We start from the raw sequence: 15,312 nt of genomic DNA on the forward strand, positions 1-15,312 counted from the left end.
GGGTGGGGAGGGGTGCTTCTGCACAGGATTGGAAGAAGCTACAGAAAATTGTTAATTTAGTCAGCTCCATCTTGGGTACTAGCCTCTATAGTGTCCAAAACATCTTCAAGGAGCGGTGCCTCAGAAAGGCCGTGCCCTTTATTAAGGACCCCCATCACCCAGCACATGCTTATCTTCTCATTGTTACCGTCAGGAAGGAGGTACAGAAGCCTGAAGGCACACACTCAGTGATTCAGGAATAGCTTTTTCCCCACTGCCATTTGATTCCTAAAAGGACATTGAACTCATGAACACTGCCTCATTTTTTTTTATATATATTTCTGTCTTTACATTATTTTAAGTTAATGATTTTATATATACTGTAATTGACTTCATTTTATCTATATTGTCATGTATTGCATTGTACTGCTGCTGCTAAGTTAAAAAATTTCATGACATATGTTAGTGTTACTAAACTTGATTCTGATATCCTCCTGGCATTTATCCCAAGGTGATCTTATAGGTTTCATTAACTTAACCTCCCCTTTTCAACTACTGAGCGCAGATTGAATTTGTTCAATGTTTCTTCAAGAGGTATTCCATCCATACCTGGGATTGTCCTGGTGAGTCTTCTGTGTACTGCCTTGAATGAGAAGCCTTCTTGAATGAAATGACCAAACCTTTTACACATTTCTCTTGATGAGATCTCCTTAGTGCCTTGTATGGTTGTAGTAAGTCTTCCCATTATACCCCTCTCCTCCCTTGAAATTAAAACTGATGTTCCATTAGTTTTCCCAATGGAGTATGCTGTTTTTTTTTCTTTCTTCTACAAGGACTTCGTGTGGTAGCTTTATGTGTTTCTGTATTTACATAGCTTTCATTGTTCAAGTTGGTAAAATGAACTTCACATCTCTGGCATTGCGTTCCAGTTGCCATCATTTTGAGAGTTTGCTTAAGCTGTTCATGGTTCTCCATAAGCTGCTTGTATCCTCGCAGCTTGACTTCCCCTACATTTGTATTATCTGCAAATTTGGCTACAGTGTACTCACTTCCTTCCTCTGCACCATTACTGTATATTGTAAACAGCTGCAGTCTCAGCACCAATCCCAACAACACTCCACTGGTTAAGAATTCTCAGTAATTTTTTTTACCCCCACTAGTTGTTTCCTGCTAGTTACAGTTCCTCCACTCATGTTAATATACTGCCTCTCATAGCATAAGATCTTGCAAAGTAACCATTTTTATCGGGCAGCTTGTTAAACACTAGTCCAATTGTATTACATCTTTTGTTTCCCATCCATCTACTTTAGCTAGTACTTTATTGAATAACTTACATAAATTTGGAGGAAATTAATTTGCTCTGAATGAAGCTGTGCTGATTCTTTGAGATTATAACTTTCGGAATATTCTGCTGTTACCTGCTTAATAATTTATTCTAATGTTTTCCCGATAGTAGGTATTAAGCTATATTTCTTGCTTCCCCCTCCTTTGGAATCGGAGTCTTGTTTTGCTAGTTTTCCAAACCTTTCTGAAACCTAAAGATTTTTGATGGATTCTTCCTCCTCTTTTTTTTGTTTTGTCTCCCCCTCTCTGAGCTCTGTGATGGTTGGATTGGCAAGCCCCTCCAAAATAAGCATGCAGTGGCTGATGGGGCAGGTAGGTAGTTTGTGAGACATTGCTTCATTGCTGTTTATGCAGGGCTTCTCTTTGTTCCTGCTTTTGGCTTCAAAGTTTTCATTGCCATCTGAAGCCTGCTTCCACGTGGTCGTGGGCCAAAGGTTCTTAGAAATCAGTGGTGATATTTCCCTTTAAGGAAGCTTTGTGCAAATCCTTGAATCTTTTCTGTCTACCTGCTAATCTCCCATTGCACAGCATGTAATAGTTTCGACACAAGACACTGTGGATGCTGGAATCTGAAGCAACAAATCTGCTGGATGAATTCAGTGGATTGAGCAGCAATAGGGGAGGAAAGGAATTGTTGACATTTTAGGTCGAAACTCAGAATCTGGAACTGGGTTTCAAACTGAAACATCAACAGTTACTTCCATAGATGTTGCTTGACTGAGTTCCTCCAGCTGATGTGAGTTGTGTGCATGGCAGCAGCGTGGCAACACTTGCTGTAAATGACGCATTTCAGTGTATGCTCCCATGTACGTGTGTAAAACAAAGCTAGTCTTTAATAAAGCTAATCCTACAGATTGTTTATTTTTTTCTAATAGATTTATTTTTGCTTTCAGGTGTGTGATCAATATAACCTGTACAGCATAAACCTCTAAGAGTAACGAGACTGGGTGCTGAGGGTGTTAGCCTGGGCAAGATTGCTAATGTTGCTTACCCAAGCAGTGGACTTGGAGGATTTTGCTTGGCATTTACGATATTTTTTCCAGGGCTTTTTGGTATAGTAATGTAGTAAGTGAAAGGAGGGCAAGGATGCTTATTGGCTGAGTTTTCTGCCGGATTTATGTCTGGCTCTTCGGACACCTTTTCCCTCAATTGACCAGAGATTGCACTGGTGCAGTGATGTGTTCATCGATGTCTGCCTTTGCCAAGAAGGAGGTGGATCATAAAATCTAGGAAGTGGTCCATGTTTTCCAAGATTTCACCCGGACTCCATCTCCTAGAGAATGTCACCCTCTGTGACAGTATTGCTTGACATTTGTTTTGGCCTGATAGTAAAACGGCCAGAGTTGTGGACTGTCCAGTCATGACTTTTATCTTTTTGAGTGCAGGCGGTGTCAGAATCAGGATTACTATCACCGACCGGCATATGTTGTGTTATTTGTTGCTTTTGCTGCAGCAGTACAATGCATTACATATTAAGTAGTGCAAAAAGAGTAGCAAGGGGAAGACAGTGTTCCTGAATCATTAAGCATGTGCTTTTGAGCTCTCGACCCTCCTTCCTGTTGGTAACAAGAAGAAGAGGCCATGTCCTGGTGATGGGGATCCTTAATAATGGATTGATTGAGTTCACCTCTTTATGTAGCTTCTTTCGATCCTCTGCAGTTCCCCATCCCCAATACCAATGGTGTTGCAGCCAGTTAGAATGCTATTCATGGTACAGCTACAGAAATTTACGAGTGTCTTTGATGACATACCAAATTTCCTGAAGCTCCCGATGAAGTATACCTGTTGTCCCTTCTTTGTATCTGCATTGATACGTAGAGCCCAGGATACGTCCTCAGAGATGTTGACATCCAGGAACTTGAAACTGCTCACTCTTTCCACTTCTAGTCCCTCTGAGGACTGGTGTGTGTTTCCTTGTCCCATTCTTTCACAACCAGTTCTTTTGTTTTACAAGATTGTTGCTATGACGAAACTCAACTTGCTGATATATCTCATTTTTGTATTCCTTCTTGTCGCCATCTGAAGTTCTGCCAACATTAGTTGTGTCATCAGCAAATTCATAGATAGCATTTGAGCTGTGCCTAGCCACACAGTCATGGGTGTAGAGAGAGTAGAGCAGTGGGCTAAGCACACATCCTTCAGGTGCACCAGTGTTCATTGTTGGTGAGGTAGAGATGTTAATTCCAATCCATACAGACTGTGGTCTTCTGTTGAGAAAGTCGAGGATACAGTTGCAGAGAGAGGTACAAAGGCCCGGGCTTTGGATCTTTCAATTAGAACTGTAGGAAAGATTGTCTTAAATGCTGAGCTGTAGTCAATAAACAGCATCCTGACATAAGTATTAGTATTGTCTAGATGATCTAAGGACACTTGAAGAGCCAATGAAATCACATCTGCTGTAGACCTATTGTGGCGGTAGGCAAATTTGCAGTGGGTCCAGGTCCTTGCTGAGACGGGAGTTGATTCCAACCATAACCAACCTTTCAAAACACTTCATCAGTGGAGAGGTGAATGCTGCTGGATGATAGTCATTAAAGCAGCTCACCCTCCTCATTCACTGGTATGATTGTTGTCCATTTGAAGCAGGTGGGAACTTAAAGACTGTAGCAATGAGAGATTGAAAATGTCATTGCCACAATTTACCTGTTTGATAATAAATGAAGCAATGTTTTCAGATATTGTATAAGTACAACTTAATTGTTTCACAGGTTACTTTGAAGGCAACTTTCATGTTCAGTGTCAGCCATGCCTTCAGTACTTATTTGTTTCCTTAACTCGGGTAATTGCAGATCGAGATCTCCATCTACGAAGATCGAAGTTTTACTAGTGGAAGATGAACTATGGATTAAGTGAGGTATGAATTTACAGGGCTGGTTACAGCATATTTTGAGCAGAAATACAAAGTGAAATGTTACTAAATGTACTGAAGAGTCATCAACTTTTGTTACCATCGCTGTTATGTCTTGTAGTGCCATGCAATATAGATGTGATTCTGCAAGAGCATCTTGAGGTTGTTGTGCTCCCACTGTTTGCATAGGATTTCATCCAACAATGATTTAGTTATTTTAGTTGGTACCTGGTAGGGAAACAGTAGAATTTCTAGCATCATACAGTCTTCCATGTACAAGATCACAGTTGGGAGATGAGTCGGAGCCTGCACTGCACAAATGGGCAAAAATCAGCATTTTGTTTGAAAGTACTTTGGTATCAGAATCAGACTTTATTACTTACATTCTTCATATGCATGAGGAGTAACAATCTTTACATTACGTCTCCATCTAAATGTGCATTTTATAGTAATTTATAATAAATTGTATGTATAACAGGATAGTCAGTATAACATAGAAATACAATTGTGTCAGCATGAATTAAGCATTCTGATGTCCTGGGGGAAGAAGCTGTCCCGGAGCCTGTTGGTCCTGGCTTTTATGCTACGGTACCGTTTTCCGGATGGTAGCAGCTGAAACAGTGGTCGGGGTGACTCAGGTCCCCAGTGACCCTTCGGGCCCTCTTTACAGACCTGTCTTTGTGAATGTCCTCAATAGTGGGAATTTCAAGTCTACAGATGCGCTGGGCTGTCCGCACCACTCTCTGCAGTGTCCTGAGGTTGAGGGAAGTACAGTTCCCATCTCAGGCAGTGATGCAGCCAGTCAGGATGCTCTCAATTGTGCCCCTATAGAAAGTTCTTAGGATTTGAGGGTTCATACCAAACTTCGTCAACCGTCTGAGATGAAAGAGGCACTGTTGTGCCTTTTTCACCGCACAGCCGTATGTACAGACCATTTGAGATCCTCAGTGATGCGGATGCTGAGGAACTTAAAGCTGTTTGCCCTCTCAACCCCAGATCCATTGATGTCAGTAGGGGCTAGCCTGTCTCCATTCCTCCTGTAGTCCACAACTAGCTCCTTTGTTGTTGTGACATAGAGGGAGAGGATGTTTTCTTGACACCACTGTGTCAGGGTGATGACTTCTTCTCTGTATGTTGCCTCATTACTGTTTGAGATTAGGCCAATCAGTGTAGTGTCATCAGCAAATTTAAGTAGCAGATTGGAGCTATGGGTGGCGACACAGTCATGGGTATATAGAAAGGAAGAGGCTTAGTACACAGCCCTGAGGGGCAGAGGTGAGGAAGCCCACTCTTGCCACCTGCCAGTGATCTGACAGGAAGTCCAGAATCCAGCTACACATGGCAGGGTGAAGGCTGAGGTCTCTGCACTTCTTGTTGAGCCTGGAGGGAATTATGGTGTTGAATGCTGAACTGTGGTCCAAGAATAGCATTCTTATGTAAGCATCCTTCTCCAGATGTGCAAGGACAGTGTGTAGAGCTGTTGCTATTGCATCATCTGTCGATCAGTTGTGTCGGTAGGCGAATTGTCGGGGGTCCAGTGTGGGTGGTAGCATGCCGCAGATGTGGGTTTATAATGGTGTGAAATTTGTTCAGAATTAGCAGAATTAGAAGTGCTTTTCTTTTGAAAATCTGCCTTTGCGGTATGTTACGTACCCCGTAACTGGGTTGCCAAACCAGCAGAAATGGATCACTCAGTTGGAGTCTGGAGTACTAGAACTAAGAAAGTTTTTATTAAAGAAACAAGCAACACAGTAATCGAAAGGATAATAAATGCAACAGTTCAACAATGATAACCACATGTGCACAGAATTAAGATAACAGCATCAATCAAGCTCTATCGTTGTCTAGGGGTAAATGACCAAATTTCAAAATGACTCAAAGTTCAGTCCAGTTCAGTTCGCAGTAATCGTTGCCATGGCGATGGACAACGTAGGGGAAGAGAGAGATAGAACAGGAACAACTGATCATTCAGAACACTGCTTCACTCACAGACCGGCGAGATGGCTCACAAGCAACTTTTGGGCGGGTCCTTGGTGATATCACCTGAGGTCACCGACTGTGACCCCTCCTCCAGATGCGGTCGATCCTCTGCAGTGAACCCGGCACCCAGGCAAGGGCGGACACACACCGGGCTCCCGCTGATCGTACCCCTCCACCCTGGTCGCTGTCTGGTACTTCTCACCCACTCGTGAGAGGCGCACCGCTTCCAGGGTCTCGTTACCTCGGGTGGCGTGTGTGTCTGTCTTAGCGAACCTGTCCCTTTTTATCCCCCTGCTGGGGCATCGCCTGTCCATCACTTCAAACAGTTCAGGGTTCAAAGGGGGGAGCCGCTCCAGACAGCTCTCTCTCTCCCGCGTCCCTTCATTACACATCTCCAGACGCTGCTCCATTGTTCCTTATCTCTCCTTCCCCTGAGGGCAGGTGGCAGACCAACTGCTGATGCCACTGATGCTAGCCCAGGCCAGCAAACATCTTAATTTTATGTGTATTCTCGTAACAGGTATTATTTACTTTGGCTTTCAAAATAACATGTTTACCTGGTACAAAATTTATGTGAGTAGATATTTAGATGACATATCTTGATCATTACAATTAGCCAAATTGCTGGAAGGATTGGGCAGTTGGCAGCATATGCAGTGAAAATTGGCTGACATTTAAAATTTACCTTCTTTTTCTCATTTGCACTCCACCAGCCTCTGTATTTGACATACCATCTTCTAACCTGTCGCCATGATGCCACCTTTTCCAACATGCTGAAAGAACAACTTTCACACTTCTCTAGCTCATCCTTCCCTTCTCATAGCACATTCTCACTTGCTTTTTTGTCTGTCCCCTTTCCACTTCAGGGAAAGGAAACATCATTTGAAGTAAAGCAGCAATTTGCCGTTCCTTCCAGTTTAATGTGCTGCACCCAGTACATGTAGTCTCATCTGCATTGAGGAAACCAATTGCAACTTGTTTTGCAGAACACTTATCCAAACTACAACTGAGTCCTGAAATTTATAGAGACCAAATAATTCATCTCTGTTCATTCTACAATGATAAGCTTGATCTTCCAGTTACCTATGACTTTAATTCACCGTGCCACTCCCAGTCTGTTATTGGCTTTGTACGCAGGTACCATTGAGATAAGACGGAGGGGCCATTACCAGGAGTTCATGAAATCAATGTTGATGCCAGCAGATTCGAGGCTATCCAGATGGAATTTAAGGTGTTGCTCCTTCAGCCTCATCGCGGCAGTAGAGGAGGCTAAGGACTGATATGTCAGAAGGAGAATTAAAATACTGGCCACAGGAAATCCCGCTTTTTCTGGTGGACGGAGTGGAGGTGCTCGGCGAAGCGGTCTCCCAATCTGCGTTGGGTCTCACCGATAAACAGGAGGCCACACCAAGAGCACCGGATACAGTAGATGACCCCAACAGATTTGCAGCTGAAGTATTGCTTCTCCTGGAAGGACTGTTTGGCCCCTGAATGGTAGAGAGGGAGGAAGTGTAGGGGCGGGTGTAGCTCTTATGAGTTTGCAAGGATAAGTGCCAGGAGAGGGGTCAGTGGGGAGAGACGAATGGACAAGGGAGTTGCATAGGGAGCAATCCCTGGGGAAAGCAGAAAATGGGGGAGTGGGGGAATGATATGCTTGGTGGGATCTTGTTGGAGGGGGTGGATGTTACAGAGAATTAAGTGCTGGACATGGAGGCTGGTGGGGTGGTAGATGAGGTCAAGAGCAACCTTATCGCTGGTGGAGTTGTGGACGAATGGGGAGAGGGCTGCGTTGATGGTGGAGTTAGGAAAGCCCCTTTCTTTGAAGAAGGAGGACATGTTATTCGTTCTGGAGTGAAAAACCTCATCCTGAGAGTAGATGTGGCAAACATTGTGGAATAGAGAGAAGAGCATGGCATTTTTACAAGTAGCAGGGTGGGAAGACATATCGTCCAGGTAGCTATGAGAATCAGTGGGTTTATAAAATATATCAGTGGATAAGCTGTCTCCAAAGATAGAGACAGAGGTCGTGAAAGGGGAAGGAGGTGTTGGAAATGGACCAGGTAAATTTGAGGGCAAGGTGGGAGTTGGAGGCAAAATTGATGAAGTCAGTGAGCTTTGCATAAGTGCAGGAAGCATCACCAGTGCAGTTGTTGATGTACTACAGAAAAAGTTGGCGAGTGATGCTATTGACTGTTCCATGTAGCAGACAAAATGGCAGGTATGGCTGGCACCCATGCGAGTGCCATGGCAACACCTTTTGTTTGGAAAAAGTTCAACACTATCTATGTTTTAACAGCCCTTAGTATTGTTCACGATCAGAGTCCAAGGGTGAAGTTCTGTCCGTCATGGCAAATCTCCTTTTATGTATGATCAAACAAATTCCTGTCATATGATTATTTCTTCCTATCACATGATAAATCACTGGCAGACTGGATTCAATTATGCAGTTTAACACATTAACTAATACCTTCATCATGGTCTTTAATGTTAGTTGCAAAATTCATAACATCACTATTCTACACCAGTTACAGCTAAGCGGGAAAAGTCTCCCTTGACCTCTTACCTTACCACAACTCAGGACCCCAAACAGTCCTAGTTGAGGCAATGCTTCACCTGCAAGTCTATTGGAATTTTGGCTTTTTTCGGCAGCACAGTCATGATTCATTAGCAAGGTCAAATAAAAGTAAGGCAGGGACAAGCAGAGGGGCCATTAGTAGTAGTAGTAGTAGTACTAGTAGTAGTAGTAGTCATACTTTATTGATCCTGGGGGAAATTGGTTTTCGTTACAGTTGCACCATAAATAATAAATAGTAATAAAACCATAAATAGTTAAATAGTAATATGTAAATTATGCCAGGAAATAAGTCCAGGACCAGCCTATTGGCTCAGGGTGTCTGACCTTCCAAGGGAGGAGTTGTAAAGTTTGATGGCCACAGGCAGGAATGACTTCCTATGACGCTCTGTGCTGCATCTCGGTGGAATGAGTCTCTGGCTGAATGTACTCCTGTGCCCAACCAGTACATTATGTAGTGGATGGGAAACATCGTCCAAGATGGCATGCAACTTGGACAGCATCCTCTTTTCAGACACCACCGTCAGAGAGTCCAGTTCCATCCCCACAACATCACTGGCCTTACGAATGAGTGTTGATTCTGTTGGTGTCTGCTGCCCTATTATAGGAGTGGATCAGTTAGAACGGGGACGCCTTGACTCATCAGGCTTGGGTAAGGGATGTATTTGGTAAGTTTCTTCATTCTTCATCTGTTAGTGCATAGTTAGAGCATTGAGGATGCCTCCAGGGGCTGTACTATGTCCTTTATGTGAGATGTGGGAATTGTGGGAGACCTCCACCATCCAGGATAACCACATCTGCACCAGGTGCACCAAGGCAGCTGCTCAGAGAACATGTCAAGGAAGAGGAGCTGCAGATCAATGGCTCATACAGGAAGCTGAGGAGATGATAGATAAGAGCTACAGGGAAGAAGTCACCCTTAAGTTGCAGGAGGTAGTTAAGTGGCTGACTGTCAGGATAGCGAAGGGAAATGAGCAGCTAGTACAGAGTTCTCCTTAATAATAAGTGTACCGTTTTGAAGACACTGTTGATGGGGCTGACCTACCGGGGTGAGGGAGTGAAGCTGCAGCGACCGGGTCTCTGGTGCTGTGGCTCAGAGGGAAGGGCGGGGGTGGGATGAAGAGGACTGCAGTAGTGATAGGGGATTCCATAGTTGGAGGAAATTCAGTGGACATGACAGAGACACTCGGATAGTATGTTGCCTCACAGGTGTCACGGTCATGGTCTCAATCGGGTCCACAACATTCTAAAGGAGAAGGATGAGCAGTCAGAAGTCTTGGTACATATTGGACCCAATGACATAGGTAGGAAAAGCAAGGAGGTCCTGAAGAGAGAATTTAGGGAGCTAGCAGACATCTGAAAAGTAGGGTAGCAATCTCTGGATTACTGCCTGTGCTACATGTCAGTGAGGGTAAGAATAGGATGATTTGGCAGATGAATGAGTAGCTGAGAAACTGGTGCAGGGGACAGGGTTTCAGATTTCTGGATCTTTGTGATTTCTTCTGGGAAAGGTACAACCTGAACCTGAGATGGACTAATATCCTTGCGGACAGGATTGCTAGAGCTGTTAGATAGATAAATAGATAGATATACTTTATTAATCCCGAGGGAAATTTGGTTTCGTTACAGCCGCACCAACCAAGAATAGAGCGTAAGTATAGCAATACAAAAAGCCCCAACAGTCAAACAACAAAATACAAAACTATGCCAGATGGAAAATAAGTCCAGGACCAGTCTATTGGCTCAGGGTGTCTGACCCTCCACAGGAGGAGCTGCACGTTCGATGGCCACAGGCAGGAACGACCTCCTGTGCCGCCAAGTGTTGTATCACGGTGGAATGTGGCCGAAGTCCAACAGTTAAAAAGTTCAATATCCAGTCTGCAAACAGGTTCCTCAATTGTAATACACCCGGATTGCACCATCTGTTGTTAGCCAGATCAGTAAGCACCCCAATCCTTCATGCTTACCGCTCTCAGTGCACTTCCGGTCAGCCGGAACAGTATTACCCACCGAACTCCTCTTCTCCAAAAGTCTCTGTTGTCTCGACCTGGTCCTCTTTCCTCGGCTTTGTGATCCCCCTCTGCATCCTCTGTGTGTTTTCCTCCGGATTTCAGCAGGGGTGTCCGCCACTCTGTTAGCTAAGCCGGCCGGAATTTGCTGGTCCGTGGAATACACAATGCGACCTTGCTTCTGTCCTGCGTGTCGGGATGTAACCATTTCCAGCACTAAAGAAAACCCAAGTAAAACTCTCTCTATCAGCATATTAGAGAGGGTGCAGCTTCAACGTGTTACCATGAGAAAAAAATACAAAAAATAACGTAAATTAAAAGTAAGAAGAAGAAAGTAAAAGAATAGATTGGAACAGCTGTACCAGGCTGCATGCACGACCGGCGCATGCGCACTAAGGGGAGGATTTATACAAATTTGGCAGAGAGGTGGGAGCTGGAGTAACAGAGCTATTGGTTTACAAGCAAAGGCAGTGTGTAGTGAGACTGCTAGGAAGGACAGGCATATGATGGGGCAAAATTGCAGTTAATAGGATGAATTGCAGTGAAATTGAAAAGTGTGACGGATATAGGTCAGAGGATATATTTGAATGCGTGCAGTATAAGGAATAAGGTAGACAATTTTGTTGCACCATTAGAGATTTGCAGGTATGACGTTGGCATCGCTGATTAGTGGCTGAAGGAATATTGCATTTGAGAGCTTAACATCCAAGGATACACTTGTGTCAAAAGAGCTGGCAGGTGGACAGAGGGGTTGGTGTGGCTCTGTTGGTTAAAAAAAAATGAAAGAGGTGACATAGGATTAGAAGATGTAGAATCCTTGTGGGTAGAGTTAAAGCAGTTTGTGGTTAAGCCCACTAGGGAAAAGGTTATTCTTCATTGGGTGTAATGAACCGGATTTGATCAGGGAGTTTAAGGTAAAGGAATGCTTAGGTGCCAGTGATCATAATTTGATAGAATTTACTCTGCAGTGGTGGGGGGGAATAGAGCAAAAATTAGCGGGACATTAGAGGATTGGGAAACTTAATCAACAGGGGGCAACTAAAAAAGCCATGGGTGAGGCTGGGGGAAAGATGAAGTATAAAGGTTTGCTCGCTAACAAAATCAGAGGATACCAAACATCTTTTTCAGTTATATAAAGAGTAGAAGAGAGACAAGACTACATATTGAACCACTGGAAAATAATGCTGGAGAGGTAGCAATGTGGGACAAGAAAAAGTTGGATGAACTACACAAGTATTTTGCATCAGTTTTCACAGTGGAAGACACTAGCAGTATGCAGGAAGTTGGAGAATGTCAGGGTGGCAAAAGGGAGTGCACTTGCAATTACTAGGGAGAAGGTGCTTGGGAAACTGAAAGGTCTGAGAGTAGATGTCTATCTCATCCAGATGGCTACACCCCAGGGTTCTAAAAGAGGTATCTGAAGAGATTGTTGTGTTGAAGCATTAATAATAATATTTCAAGAATCACTTGATTCTGGATTAGTTCCATTGACTGCAAGAGTGTAAGATGTCAGAACAGAATTAGACCATTTTGCTCACCAAGTCTGCTCCACCATTTCATCATGGTTGATGGAATTCCCTATCAGCCCCAATCTCCTGCCTTCTCCCTGTAACCCTTCATGCCCTGATTAATCAAGAATTTATCAACCTCCTTCTTAAATATTCTCAATGACTTGGTTTGCACGGCCGCCCGTAGCAACAAATTCCATAGATTCACTGCTCTGTCTAAAGAAATTCCTCCTCATTTCTGTTCTTAATGGATGTCCTTCTATTCTGAGTTGTGTCCTCTGGTTCTGGACTCCCCTACCATTGGAAACATCCTCTCCACATTTAATAGGTTTCAATGAGATTCGCTTCATTCTTCTGAGTTCCTGTGCATACAGGCTCAGAGCCATTGTTCGGTCCTGGTATGGTAACCGTTTCATTCCCAGAATCATTTTCATGAATCTCCTATGAACCCTCTCCAATATAAGCACATCTTTTCTTAGATAAGGATCCCAAAACTGCTCACAGTACTCTAAGTGAATCCCTACCAGTGTCTTATAAAGCCTTGTTAAATCCTTGCTTTTATATTCTAGTCCTTTCAAAAGGAATGCTAACATTGCCATTGCTTTCATTATCACAGACTCAACGTGCAAATTAACCTTCAGGGAATCCTGCATGAAGACTCCTAAGTTCCCTTGCACTAAATTTTTGAATTTTCTTTCCATTTAGAAAGTAGTCGATGCTTTTTTTTCCTTTTGCCAAAGTACATGACCATATACTTCCCAACGCCTGTATTCTATCTGCCACTTCTTTGCTTATTCTCGTCATCTGCCTAAGTCCTTCTGCAGCCTTTCTGCTTCCTTAAAAGTACTTGCTCCTCCTGTCATCACATCTTCCGCAAACATGGTCGCAAAACCATGAATTCCTTCGTCCAAATCATTGACATGTAACATAAAAAGAGCCAGTCTCTACGCAGACCCCGGTGGAACATCACAAGTCACCGGCAGTCAATTAGAAAAGGCTCCCTTTATTGCCACTCTTTGCTTCCTGCCAATCAGCCCGCCCTCTTATCTGTTAGTATCTTTACTTTAATACCATGGGCTCCTAACTTAAGCGGCCTCACGTGCTGCAGCTTCCCAAAGGCCTTCTGAAAATCTAAGTATGAAACATGCAGTGATTCTCCTTTGTCTATTCAGCTTATTTCTTCAAAAAATTCCAACAGATTCTCAAGCAAGATTTTTCCTTAAGGAAACCATGCTGACTTTGGCTTATTTTATCATGTGCTTCCAAGTACCCCAAAACTACATCCTTAACAATCAACTGCAACATCTTCTTAATCACTGAAGTCAGATTAAATGACCTATAATTTCCTTTCTTCTTCTTCCTTGAAGAGTGGAGTAACATTTGCAATTTTCCAGTATTCTGGAACCACGCCAGAAGCTATTGATTCTTGAAAGATCATTACTAATACCTCCACAATCTCATCAGCAATCTCCTTTAGAACCCTGGGTGTAGATCATTTGGTCCAGGTGATTTAACCATATAACAATTACAGCACGGAAACAGGCCATTTCGGCCCTTCGAGTCTGTGCCGAACGCTTACTCTCACCTAGTCCCATCTACCTGCACTCAGCCCATAACCCTCCATTCCTTTCCTGTCCATATACCTATCCAATTTTTGTTTTAAATGACAAAATCGAACCTGCCTCTACCACTTTTACTGGGAGCTTGTTCCACACAGCTACCACTGTCTGAGTAAAGAAGTTACCCCTTGTGTTACCCCTAAACTTTTGCCCCTTAACTCTCAACTCATGTTCTTCTGTTTGAAACTCCCGTACTCTCAGTGGAAAAAGCGTATCCACGTCAACTCTATCTATACCCCTCATAATTTTAAATAACTCTATCAAGTCCCCCCTCAACCTTCTACGCTCCAAAGAATAAAGACCTAATTTGTCCAACCTTTCTCTGTAACTTAGGTGCTGAAACCCAGGTAACATTCTAATAAATCTCCACTGTGCTCTCTCTATTTTGTTGACATCTTTCCTATAATTCGGTGACCAGCACTATATGCAATCCTCCAAATTTGGCCTCACCAATGCCTTGTACAATTTTAACATTACATCCCAACTCCTATACTCAATGCTCTGATTTATAAAGGTCAGCATACCAAAAGCTTTCTTCACCACCCCATCCACATGAGATTCCACCTTCAGGGAACTATGCACCATTATTCTTAGATCTCTCTGTTCTACTGCATTCCTCAGTGCCCTACCATTTACCATGTATGTCCTATTTTGATTAGTCCAACCAAAATGTAGCACCTCACACTTATCAGCATTAAACTCCATCTGCCGTCTTTCAGCCCACTCTTCTAACTGGCCCAAATCTCTCTGCAAGCTTTGAAAACCTACTTCATTATCCACAACGCCACGTATCTTAGTATCATCTGCATACTTACTAATCCAATTTACCACCCCATCATCCAGATCATTAATGTATATGACAAACTACATTGGACCCAGTACAGATCCCTGAGGGACACCACTAGTCACCGGCCTCCAACCTGACAGTTATCTACCACTACTCTCTTGCATCTCCCATCCAGGCCACTGCTGAATCCATTTTCCTACTTCAATATTAATACCTAACGATTGAACCTTCCTAACTAACCTTCCATGTGAAACCTTGTCAAAGGCCTTACTGAAGTCCATATAGACAACATCCACCGCTTTACCCTCGTCAATTTTCGTAGTAACCTCTTCAAAAAATTAAATAAGATTTGTCAAACATGACCTTCCACATACAAATCCATGTTGACTGTTCCTAATCAGACCCTGTCTATCCAGATAATTATATATACCATCTCTAAGAATACTTTCCATCAATTTACCCACCACTAACGTCAAACTTACAGGCCGATAATTGCTAGGTTTACTCTTAGAACCCTTTTTAAACAATGGAACCACATAAGCAATACGCCTATCCTCTGGCACCATCCCCGTTTCTAATGACATTTGAAATATTTCTGTTAGAGCCCCTGCTATTTCTACACTAACTTCCCTCAAGGCCCTAGGGAATATCCCGTCAGGACCCAGA

General features: G+C 43.3%; 1 protein-coding gene across 1 annotated transcript in view; it reads left to right on the forward strand.

Moving 5' to 3' along the window:
• Positions 1 to 15,312, forward strand: part of LOC134350980 (golgin subfamily A member 7-like) — a 65,336-nt gene that overhangs the window by 36,816 nt on the left and 13,208 nt on the right. The window contains exon 5 of the mRNA XM_063056923.1: positions 4,113 to 4,177. Within this exon, the coding sequence (XP_062912993.1) occupies positions 4,113 to 4,160 (48 nt within the window). The 3' untranslated portion in view covers positions 4,161 to 4,177. The remainder of the gene's footprint in view (positions 1 to 4,112; positions 4,178 to 15,312) is intronic.

This window comes from Mobula hypostoma, chromosome 8, assembly GCF_963921235.1.
Source record: "Mobula hypostoma chromosome 8, sMobHyp1.1, whole genome shotgun sequence".
NCBI lineage: Eukaryota > Metazoa > Chordata > Chondrichthyes > Myliobatiformes > Myliobatidae > Mobula > Mobula hypostoma.